Raw genomic sequence first — 12,909 nt, forward strand, 5'->3', positions numbered from 1 at the left:
GGGGTTACAGAATAGGACTCAGGTATCATAAATTAACTTAATTTAATTAATTTACATAACTCGGTGCAACAATGGGTTCAGAAATGCAGCCATAAAATGCCATACACAATGCAATTACACACACGGAACAACTTACCTGAAGGCAATTCTAGCTCTGACTGATCATCAGGGACAAGTTGGATGATGTCAGACACCACCACCTTGTGATCATTCACAACTTCTTCATCGGCGTGGGATCTGGAGGCAGAAAAACAGCTGCCACTACCCAATACCCTGCATATCAAGAGTCGCCAGCACTCAGTCATGAGGTCCAGAGCTGCACCTGGAGAAATACATTTTTGGTAATACTGAGTGATGTGCAAACTTTATAGAACTAGTTGTTCTGCAAACAAAGCATTTACGTTTCCATTAAATAGCATATGATTTCAGATGACACTTAGAACGGGGCACAATATAATTTGTATCTGGTCAGATCAGAATCACATATCATATAGCCAACTAACATTCCCACAGCCTTCTGCTAATCTTGTGATTATCAAATTAGGGAACCCTATAAATTAGGGAACACTTCTTCTTATAGCTACAGATATAACAATTCTAACAAATTCATGCTAATATTAAAAACAGATTGATATTAAAGGGATAGTATACACCTAAAAGGACACATGAAAAGGGACTTGCAGATTGTTTTAATTTACAAAAAATCCATATTTTAACTATAAAGCACTAGTTTGAAAGTTGGGCTATTTTCACTGACTTCACCTCCCCCTCTCTTTATAAACAGGACAATTAGTTCAGAGCTCCTTGATAAAAACTGGGCAATTTTGCACCTGGACTGTATCGCAACAATCAGATGTTTATTTTCAAAGTTCTACCTGCAATGGACTGACAAAACCTAATCACTGAATGGTTGCTATGAGTTACTGCCCAAGTGCAATAAAGGATCCCTCTTTGGGTAGAGGCGCACAATGCTATTTAAAGGAGATTAGTAGCCTAGCGACAAATCGCTTCTTCGGGCGACTAATCTCCCCACGATGCCTTACCGCCAGCTAGAATCGGAATCGCCGGCGGGATGGCACTCAATCCGCTTCGTTTTACCGAAGTCGTCTGAAGTTTCCTCATGAGGCAACTTCAGACGACTTCGGAAAATGAAGCGCTCCGAATGGCATCCTGCCAGCGACTTACATTCTAGTCGGCAGGAAGGCATTGCGGGGAGGTTAGTCGACTGAAGAAGAGGCGATTTGTCGGTGGGCGACTAATCTCCCCCAAATAGCATCAGGTGCCTCTACCCTTACCCCATCTACCATTGAACACACAAACCTCTTGTTTCTCTAAACATCTTTCAATCAGCTTATTATTAGCAGCTTCATGGAGGGCTGGTAATTAGTTTCATCAGCTCCTTTGAAGTTCTTTGGGATCAAGCGGTAGTAGGAAGTACTAACATTTAACTGGCTTGATATTCATCTAGTGCTAGGAATAATAGAAATCATAAATACTTCTTAATTTAAAAAGTAGGCCAAAAGTATGTTCAGCACAAGCCCTATTCATTGAGCTGATGTCAAAAAGGTGTATATATACGGTCACTTTAAATGCTATATAACCCTATGTAAATGGTGTGATGGTAAGAATCATAAACAAAATAATATGCATTTGAATTCCGTAACTAGTGATGGGGGAATCTGTGTTTTGCTTTGCCGAAAAATTTGCAAAACTCCAAAAAAATGTGCGAAACGACGAAAAATTCGTAAAACGCATTGAAGTCAATGGGCATCAAAATCATTTAGACGTACAACAATTTTGACACGGCAACGATGTTTATACACGCAACTCTTTTGTCCAAATGCATTTAAGTGAAAGGGCATCTGAATAATTTTGACGACCGATAATTTTTATGCGCGTGTCGATTTTGGCAAAAAAAATTTTCTTGCATAAATTTTCCACGTGAATTGTTGCCACAGTTTCGTGCAAAAATTCATGGACAGCAAAATGCGGAAATTCACCGCAAATCCATGCCTGGCGAATAAATTCACCCATCACTATCCATAACCTACCTCAATACCACAATTCTACTTATATTTGTTATAAAGTTGGTGTGTTAACTTATGTGTGGGTGCGTGCATTTATGCCACAAAAATAAAACTGCAGCAACTGCATCTGTAATAAAGTATAGATCCTACTACATGCAATGGTCTCTAAAACTGTATTAATTGCTAGAAGAATTGCTGCCTGGAAGTGAGAAACAGAGCTCATATAAAATATGCTTACACATCATGCATGGGGCAACTGAAGCAAAGCACAAGACAAATGCTTAAATAAATGAGGGGCAGATGAGGGGCAGGAGAAGCAGAACATGTAAGAGGACAAGTTGTCTGTCACCACCTGGGGCAATGGTCACAAGGAAATTCTAATAAGTTCTATCCTCACCTAAGACTGCACCTAGCTGTTCCCACAGCAGACAGAGGGCTGACCCACACAAGAGTTTGCCATCTGATAAAACAGGTTTCCATTGATACTGAAATTATTGAAAATAATTTTGACGCGATTGACAATTTTTATACTATTTTGTCCAAATGCATTAAAGTCAATAGGTGTCTGAATAATTTTGACGTGCAACAATTTTATGTGTGCGACTATTCTGACGAGTGACTAATTTTTTTGTTGCAGAGGATTTTTGCCGCAGTTTTGCAAATTAATTTGCTGGCGGCGAAATGTGGAGATTCACCACAAATTCTTGCCTGGCGACTTAATTTGCCCATCACTATGGGAGACTGTTGAGTGGAGAAATACTGTTTCATTCTGATTAAAGTAACACCTGATGCTTTGTTGAATGTTTATTTTGTGGCAGGAAAACCATACCTAGTAGAGTAGATGTATTATAGCAGCAATAGTGGAAGGAACATATTTTTACCCTTGATTTCATAAATTAATATACATTCAGGTATTCACATTCTTTTAGTAATACAGTGTACATGGCAGATACTGGATCATCAACTTGAGGGACCACAATTTGGTGTTATGACTGCAGACTATTATGTGAGAATTACTTCTGCCTAACGATGCATATGTTTTGTAAGTCAAAGTCATGGGATCATCGGGTGAGTTTTGCATTTGGGTGACACCTCCTTAATGCACAATACAAATTATGCTCACTGCTGTATGCACCAATAGATACCCCTCCCTGCTCCCTGTCATTGACATGAACAAAAACACCACTGCCACCACTGGTAGCAGAATGTTTTCCCCCTAAAACTTGCAAATGTGCATTTTGAAGATAAAAAGCACCAAACCATCAAAACTGGTTTTCATTCACATAAATGACAGGCTGCATCAGGTGTGGGGCACAGACCTAAGGGCCAAGCCATGAATAACAACACAGTAACATCAAAAAATGAAAGCGTTTTAAAGTAATGAAAATATCATGTACTTTTGCCCTGCACTGGCAAAACTGATCTGCTTGCTGGCACAAGTTAAATAGTGGATAACAGATAACACCATTATGTTCTACAGATCTTATCTGCAATATGCTGTGTAACAAGAGCCTTTTCTCCCTTAAATGGCTGCCCCCATTGCTACACAGCAGCTTATTTATATGAACAATTGTAGTGTTTTTAAAGCAAACACAGCAGTTTTACCAGTGCAGGGCAACAGTGCATTATATTTTTATTATTTTAAAACAATTAAATTTTTTGATGTAACTGTTCCTTTAAGTCAGTTGTTTACTGATCTATGCCATTTATTTTATCGGCGCAGTGCATCTGCGCATGCGCACAGAGTTGCGATGTTTGGGCATGCGTGATGAGCGACTCCTTCATGCTCGGCGCGTCACAGTAGGGGAGCAGGGGGGGCAGAGGGGGGCCCTGGACAGCAGTCCCGACCCCAAGTCCAACCCTGATTCCAAATGTATTCTATTAGGGTGGTGACACACAAGGAGATTAGTGGCCAAGTGATAAATCTTGGTTACTGCGGGCGACTAATCTCCTGAAAGGACTTCCAACAGGCAATTCTTTTAACAGTGGGACAAGTGGACAGAACTGAATATCTGGACAGGGCAGGGAGAGAAGAGAGAAAGAGAGAGAGAGAGAACGCACAAGGGAGAGAACATTTTCCTATGCATCTATATTTGGAAAAAAGTTCATACAATCCCTTTCTTATGAAACCAATGACAATATAGAATTACAGAAGTTGGTCTGGCAGGTAGAGTAGTATTAAGAAGGGGTTGGATGAGTTTTTCAAAAAAGAGAAGTCTATGCTACTCCATATTAATTATTAATCCATATAATACCAGAATGATCCAGGGTCCAGAAATGAGGGAAGCCTGCCACCCTGTCAGTGCCGGGCCACGCTGGGCAGGGCCGTAGGCAGGCCGGGCAGTGGCGGCACCTGTTTGGTGTGCGCATGCGCGAATTTATGCGTGCGCGCGTGCGTGTATTTGCGATATAGTGCGCATGCATGAAGTTCGCGCACATGCGCAGAAGCGCAAGAAGCGTGAAGAAACGGGCAGAGAAGGAAACCAGACTTGGGGTAGGCGACAGAGGAGGTACGTGCCTGGAGCCCTCCCAACTTTGCGCCCTAGGCATGTGCCTACTCTGCGTGAGCGTTTTTCCATGATTGAAGTGTAAAGTTTCATTTTTTTACCTTCTAAAGCAGCTCTGGGACAGGGGGTCGCCGACTCTTTAACTGCTCTAAATTGATACATTTGTTATCTTTGTCCCTGCTGAGCAGAATCTCTGAGTTTCATTAAAGGAGAAGGAAACCCCCATGGCGCAAAACCCCTCCCCCCCACCCCTGTGTTGCCCCCCTCCCTCCTGGCCTACCTGTCCCCCTGGGCAAATGCCCCTAACTTGTTACTCACCCCTCTGCGCAGGTCCTGTCCACGGAGTTCACAGTCGCCATCTTCTCCCACGTGCGTCTTCTTCTTGCTTTGACCGGCGTCTTCTGGCGCATGCGCAGTAGGAACAGTTACCGGTACGGATCTACTGCGCATGCGCCGAATGTCATGAAGTTTTCCGATTTCACTTCGTGACATTCGGAGCATGCGCAGTAGATCCGTAACGGTAACTCTTCCTACTGCGCATGCGCCAGCAGACGCAGGTCAAAGCAGGAAGAAGACGCGCGTGGGAGAAGATGGCGACTGTGAACTCCGTGGACAGGTACTGCGCAGAGGGGTGAGTAACAAGTTAGGGGCATTTGCCCAGGGGGACATGTAGGCCAGGGGGGAGGAGGGGCAACACAGGGGGAGGGGTTTTGCGCCCAGGGGGTTTCCTTCTCCTTTAAAGGCAGCTGTTACAATTGATCCAGTAGTTGCTAATATTCCACAGATGCTGCTGAGAAATGTATCAACTAAATGTATCAACTAAATGTATCAACTAAATGTATCAACTAAATGTATCAAATTGTAACAGTTCAGAATCTGCTCACGAGGAAACTTCGGGCGACTTCGGGAAATCTAAGCACCTCGAGTGCTGGCGTTTTCTCATTATAGCAGGTGGCAGGCAGGGGGAAGGCAGTTTGGGGAGATTGTCGCCCCGAAGAAGAGGCTATTAGTCGCCAGGTGACTAAATATCCAAAATCTGGCCGTGTGCTTGAACCCTTAATGGGAATTACAGAGGGAGGGTCTGTATTTAGAGAAGTAAACTAGGCTCCATAATGGGCAGCAAGCACAGCACAGTTTGTACATCTGATGCAAGACTACAGTGACATGTTGGCACTAGAAAACAAAGGTTTAGCCAAATGCAGCACAAAGTACATATCAAAGCTAAAATATATTAAAGAGAAACTCTAACCATTTTTTTTGCACCATGAAAGATAAAATATACTATCCTTCATAACTTCAAATCCAATATACATACATTTTACATTGTAAATGGTTTCAAAGTTACCTGTAAATGTCACTGCAACAAAAAACAGTATTTGTATGTGACATGCAATTGCATCGCTGTTTCAGACAAAACCCTCAATCTTCAAAGTTCTGTGAGGGCTCTAGACGAGGGGTCAGCAACCTTTACTATCAAAAGAGCCATTTTGCCCCCTCTTCCACTAAAGAAGCCGCAAAACATAATACCGCTTATTAACTTTTAAAAGTTTTAACCTTTTTTTAATTTTTCAACTGTTTACAACAACAGAATACAACAAACAGAGGTGCAGTGTGCATGTGTAGGCCTAATTTGAAATAAATTAAACACTGAATAGCCCTATTAAATGCTAGTGTTCTCATCTGTTTAATGTGACTTCTGTTTCTGAAGCTCCATGCTGATCTTCCCTCTCTTGTCTTGAGTGTGTGACCACGGTAAGGACCATGATGAATCATCTTGCTGTGGCTCGGTCTTGCCTGTCACTCCTGGGACGTCTATACAGCTCTCGCACCTGCTGGCGGCTGCTTGAGTGTACAACTGCGGTAAGCTAACCGATAGCTTACCGCCGGCGCACACTCAAGAAACCACCAGCAGGTGCAAGGGCTATATATACGACTTGACAGGCAAAGCCGCAAGACCGTGTCGCAGCAAGCAGGATGAAGAGCCGCATGAGGCTCCAGAGCCGCAGGTTGCCTACCCCTGATATAGACCCACACAATCTTTCATGTGGTGGCTTTTTTTTTAAAAAATGTTTTCCACTGAAGGGGAATGCGTGTGTTTAGAGACCCTATTCTACCCTGTAGTGCACTGAAGGCAGATGGATAACAACATGCTGTGTCTGCCCCATATTCTGTGCTTTGGTGTAGCCCAGTGGGTACTGTCACAACAGAGTATTGTCTGTTAACTGAAGCGGTTTGTTAAAATATTCAACAAACAGCATCACTACATGAATAAAAAGGGAAAGACCAATTTTTCTTCAAAAGAGATCACATTAACCAATAGTATTTAAACCCCTGATATATTTAATGCACACTGGAAAGCCGCATTTCCTCTAATTATGTAAAAATATGTGGCCAGTGCTTCTGAATAACAAGTTACAGGAAAAAATGGCAATGAAATATTATTGGTCAGACAATTGTTGGAGTGTAAATGTTGTGCAACACATTGTTCTAACACTTGGTTCATTGCTTCAGGTGAACTTTGCCCCAAAATGTCATATATGATATACCCAGAACATAAGCACAGTCTAAAAATCATTACTGCTACACTTTAGCTAAAATGATGTGGGATTTAACAGTAATATGAGCAAAGTCACACTTCTCTGCCCCATATGATTCCAATGCACAAGCTGAATATGAGGTGCCACAAGCACAGCCAGGGGGGATGGACAACGGTGATTCTCACATGCAGCATTGGAAACTATTATCAATGTTATCAAAAAAACTATAAAAACAAAAAAAGTTTTTTCAAAAAAATTTAATAAATCGACTGCAAACTTCCCTTTTTCACAGCTTGCTATGCAAGGTCAATGGCTCACTAATAACAATAATAATAATAATAGTGAATAACAGCACAGAGGATTTACTTACGTACTTTGACGTTAAGAATGCTGTCAGCTGAGTGAGGCGGATAACAGGCAGTCAGCACAGAGTAAAGCTGTCAGTGAGGCTGGTGAGCTGTCAGATACTAATAAGCAGCAGCTATGGGCACAGTGTGAGTCGTGTGTGCGGCTAAAGCTGTGCTGTATTATGTCCCTGCTCTACAGGTGTCTATAACGGGCTGCACCACCTGCCACTGACCCACCCCTGCAGCGCTTACAGCTTCAGTCACAGCCAGGAATCAATCCCAGAGTCCAAGAACAGAACGTAGGAGACTGGCTGACACATTCCCCGGATGTTCGTGTGTTCGTCTTTGGCTGTGAATAGCGGTGGACTGTCTGTAATGGGCCTGGCACTCCGGCCATTCAGATTAGCGGAGATGCGGGAATGGGAAAAGAGGTGCGTAGGTAGCAGGTAGTTAAACTGTGCGGCTGGAGTCGCAGTAACTCTTCACTGCCACCTGCTGGTGTGTCTATGTATAACGCGAGGTTCGAGCCAGAGAAATCAACATGGGATCCTGCTTCCTGGCATTAATCTCCCTTGAACTTTCTGCTGCGGCTCTTGTCAGTGTCCAGCTGCTGAGCTGCCTGATGTTCCCACACATTATGTAACACATTATGTAACTGCAGCAACTAATTCTCCGAGGGCCGTGCTGAGCCAAAGGGAGACCTACATTCATTTGCTCCAGTTTACTAAAACACTCACACCTGTTACTTTTCTACTATTTCTTCTGCGACTGAAGAAAATGTAGGTGATGATGCCGTGGTGCTGGCGAGGAGGCTTGTAGTTATACTATCATTTCACAGTGATAAAACATGCGTTTATATAATTGCTAGTTTAATAAATAGCCTTGCATTTTTAATTTTGATGGCACTGAAGATGTCAGGAAAAACACAACCCACATCTGATCCCCCAACCCGCAAAATTTTAACAGGCACCCTACCCTAACCCGAAAAAAGCTTAACCGGCAAAATCTTAACCTGTACCCAACTTTAACCAACACCTGACCCTAACCTTCAAAATGTTAACCACACCCAAATCTAACCTGCAAACCTTAACATGTACCCAACCTTAACCCACACCTGACCCTAACCCACTAAACTTTAACCCACACCTGACTCTAAACCTCAAAACCTTAACCCACACCTGACCCTAACCTTCAAAATGTTAACCGCAAACAAACCTAACCTGCAAAACCTTAAAATGTACCCAACCTTAACCCACACCTGGCACTAACCCGCAAAACCTTAACCCACACCTGACACTAACCAGCAAAACCTTAACCCACACCTGACCCTAACCTTCAAAATGTTAACCCACACCCAAACCTAACCTGCAAAACCTTAATATGTACCCAACCTTAACCCACACCTGACCCTAACCCACAAAACCTTAATCCACACCTGACCCTAACCAGCAAAACCTTAATCCACACCTGACCCTAACCCTCAAAACCTTAACCCACACTTGATCCTAACCGCAAAACCTTAACCCACACCTGACCTTAACCAGCAAAACCTTAACCCACACCTGACCTTAACCAGCAAAACCTTAACCCACACCTGACCCTAACCCACAAAACTTTAACCCACACCTGACCCTAAACCTCATTAACCCACACCTGACCCTAACCGCAAAACCTTAACCTGCAAAGTCTTAACCTGTACCCAACCTTAACCCACACCTGACCCTAACCCGCAAAACCATAACCCACACATGACCCTAGGGGGCTATTGTATAACCCAGAGGCACCTGGGTTGATTTCTGCATGGTTTTATAGAAAGTTGAAAACTGGACAAAAAGTTGAAAACCAGATGGCCCCTACAAAAACTGTACTGTCCAATTCAAAAGCAGATAGGAGGTACCCCTGGTCATCCCCTTCTTTACATTACATAGCCTCCAGACAGTGGCTGGGTCTGTTCAGAGTCGGAAGGAGGCTGTTTCCTTTACAATGTTACAATTTTTCCTGACAATTATTTTATTGGCCAAGGGTGTCAGGTGTCCCTAATCTTTGAACCCCACTTGCTGGAGAGGGTGGTTAATGTAAGAGAGCCTGAGGTAGGAATAGCTAGGAAGGAGAGTTAGACTTGGGTTGCTAGTAATACTAAGCTAATCTTAGTGAACACTTAGAAAGTGTATATATTTATATATGTGTGGGTATGACACGACACATGACATTTACTTCAATTAATGCTACTATGCAGACTGGCACAAGAGCTTTTATACTATGACTGGAGGTAAACAAGTTAGGGACCACCATGTGGGGTCTACCTTGATGTGGTATGGTGGCTTTTCAGCTTTATGATCATAACTTTGTAACGAAAAACCCGTCTTTGTGAACACATGCACTTGCATATATACTGAATTACTTATGAGACAGGGGACCAGGGAATGTGCATTGATTAATTTGGCCAAGTCAGTAGCACTTCCATTATACTTTAATACATTTTTACTTAGCCTTAGGAGTGCTCCCACAACCCCCCTTTTGTATCCTTTATGCTATAGCTCATGAGTAAAAAGTGTAAGTGAATACAATTAGTCGTACATAAAGCCTGCTATTGCTAGGGATTCAATGTTTTTAAACTCACTTTAATATTTAGTACACAGTAAGCAGTGAAAAACTCTTTATTAGACAATTTCTTTGCTTGTTTCGTGGGGCTGTAGATAGACAGTCCTAGTGTAAAGGCACCGCTGTGTTGTTACAACACAAATAATAGTAAGACAATAACAAATAAATCACATAATAAATAAGTCAGGTGATGCTTGGAGATATGGCTAATATGAAGAATGCAAGACAAATGCAAGGAATATACTTTCTAAATATTTGGATGAGACCGGGGCTGAGCCTTATATTTGCCATGTTCAGACTTTTGGATCCTGGAGGCTCTTCATGTTCCTTTTCCTATTTCAAGAACAAATACAAACACTGCAGTCTTCTCGACATCTTGGTAACATCATATTAATGAAGCTTATTTGAGAGTCATATAACAATTGTTTTTGTGTTGTCCATGACATGGTTTGCTGTATTACTTTATTACATTTAATTATACAGCATCTGGTGTTTACCTGTTCTCTTGGCTATTTTGGACACACTATAACAATCTCAAGTAAAGCATGTGTTACAAAGAACTCCTTTACTCAACTGGCCAATGCTTTATGTTGGTTTACACTGTTTCAGTCACACAATAATTAAGTGCTAGTGGTTGATAATTTATAGTCCATAACAGGCCTTACAGATGTTGTACAATTAATATAAATACTGCTGCCATACTGCATAGTAACACACTGACTGAAGTCATACCTGCTCTAACATTCTAGCCCAAAGTGAACAAGGGCCTCAAAGGTGAACTGAAAGGACCGCACACTAGCTACACCCTTAAGTCCCTATGCTGTGGGAAGACAATAAGCATATTAGCTCTTCACAATCTATAGTGTACGTTTAGGCTGCTCTACTAAATATCATGTCCATCTTTCAAGGAGTGATCTCAGAGTTCTCTCTTTGGTGAAGTCTTTCCTTTCTCTTCATAAACCATTCTTCTAGTGCCATCTTTATTCTTCCAAGAGGGGTGTGCAAGAAGCACTTTATTTATTCCTATGAGAAACAACTAGACATTCCTTTACCAATGGGAACCACCCCACCTTGATGGAACTATACCTCTTCCCACCATATAATGAGGCCTCTCTGTCTAAAGCCATTCAAGCAGTGGAAACTGACAAGCATAGAGGGAGGTTGATTCCTAGCCCCTACATTTATATATTACACACGCTCTCTTTCTCTTGTGAAGCCTTACGTTATTCACCTTATTTCCTCGTTCACTTATTTCATGTTTTTCCTTTTTATTTCATACCCATTCCTCATAATTCCATATATTTATGTCTGTTGTTTTCCAATGCCATTTCCACTTTGGTTTCATTAAAATTTCATAATACTTCACATGTGGTGGATGATGGGTCATTGTGCAGATGGGTGATTACTGGAGTTCCAGAGGCTTTTCTGGGAATGCTTTAGAATACATGCCTTTTTGGCAAAAACCCTGTGTCATGACTTGCAACTAGGGTTGGCACCTTTCCTAGAAAAAAAACATATTCAATCCTTCCATTGAATTTGCTTACCCTTTAATAGCATAGGCACCACACATCATTTTTATCTGCTGGAATAGTAAAACACTTGCTAGTTGGCAGCCAACTGTCAGTAGCATGCCATCCAAATAATGATCTATGTGAATGCCTTTTCCATTAAAAGAAAAGAAAATACTCTCTTTTTTAAGTGCTAAGCATATATAAGATGCAAAGTTTGCCCAGATGCAGCAACATATAGAAACCAATAAAATGTTTGCTTCATTTGTAATTTCTACCTGATTAGTTGCTATAGGTGATTTTAAATGTTTTTTTTTTTACCTTTATAGAGGTTTGTATCTGTCAATGCTGAGATACATATTTAAATGTGGGAATATCAATAGAGGAGGTTGTTGAATCTGCAGTTAAAACAAAGTGGCACGCATCAAACCATTGTCACACTATTTGGCATAGCTACAAAAACTGCTTTCCTAGCAGTTCTCCTTTTTCCATTTGAATCTTCAGAGCAGTTCAATGAGCGTTACACTTGGGGGACTCAGTTCGTGCATAATTAAAACTCCAATATACTACCAGCTAGTTAGCATAAAGAGTGAATTAAAGATCAATATAACAAAAAAGTTGTATTCTTTGCAGCCATGCTTATTTTTGCAGAGGAACAGAAAGAAACAAGCAAGGGAACAGAGTGAAAATGGAAGAGAATAGATACCCTCAATGGTCTGAAAATTGGACTTCTGCTAATTGAAGCCATGGCAGGAGATGGGGACCCTCCATCTGTTGTTGAACTAAAACTTTAATCCAATGGGCTTAAGTGGTACAAACTAAGGGGCACCTACAGAAAATGTTGGCTGTCAATATTTGGCTTGATTCCTGCGAGGGTCCATTTTTTGGAACCCGTACCCGCAACCTGCAATCCGCATTCTTACCCGCTTGGACCCGACAGTACCTTATCTGCAACCCGGACCCGCTGACCATCAAGAATCAGGAAGTGCTGTCATTGTAAAGTGACATCATTGGAAGTAGATGTTTATATGAACTATAGTAGTGTTTCTGAAGCAAATAGATCAGTTTACCAGCGCAGGGCAACAGTATATGATATTTTCATTATTTTAAAACACTTACATTTTTTGGTGTTACTGTTCCTTTGGGCAGAGACACATGCGGCAATTCAGGGAGATTAGATTTCATTCCAGCAAAGAAGAGGAGATTTGTCGCTGGACAATTAATCTTTCCAAATTGCGTGTGTCTCTGGCCTTTAACTTACCAGTGTTGGCAGGGGGCCCAGGTACTCAAGCCCCAGACGTTCAGCTTCAGATGGCAATTTGCATACTTGTGTTTGGTATTAGGCTGGCACAAACCGGACTTCCCTCTAATACTTGATGCAG

At 41.8% G+C, this 12,909-nt stretch overlaps 1 protein-coding gene across 4 annotated transcripts in view; it reads right to left on the reverse strand.

Moving 5' to 3' along the window:
• LOC108709735 (guanine nucleotide exchange factor DBS) overlaps nucleotides 1-7,985 on the reverse strand; it is a 105,494-nt gene extending 97,509 nt beyond the window's left edge. For 2 of the 4 annotated variants that reach the window (XM_041584242.1, XM_041584239.1), the window contains exons 1-2: nucleotides 7,446-7,984; nucleotides 137-322 (exon numbers count right to left, since the gene is read on the reverse strand). In XM_041584242.1, the coding sequence (XP_041440176.1) occupies nucleotides 137-305 (169 nt within the window). In that variant the 5' untranslated portion in view covers nucleotides 306-322; nucleotides 7,446-7,984. Of the gene's footprint in view, nucleotides 1-136; nucleotides 323-7,441 lie in introns of all 4 variants that reach the window. The other 2 variants (XM_041584240.1, XM_041584244.1) reach the window with 2 other exon arrangements.
• Nucleotides 7,986-12,909: the final 4,924 nt, after the last annotated feature.

The sequence above is a fragment of the Xenopus laevis genome, chromosome 2S, assembly GCF_017654675.1.
Source record: "Xenopus laevis strain J_2021 chromosome 2S, Xenopus_laevis_v10.1, whole genome shotgun sequence".
NCBI lineage: Eukaryota > Metazoa > Chordata > Amphibia > Anura > Pipidae > Xenopus > Xenopus laevis.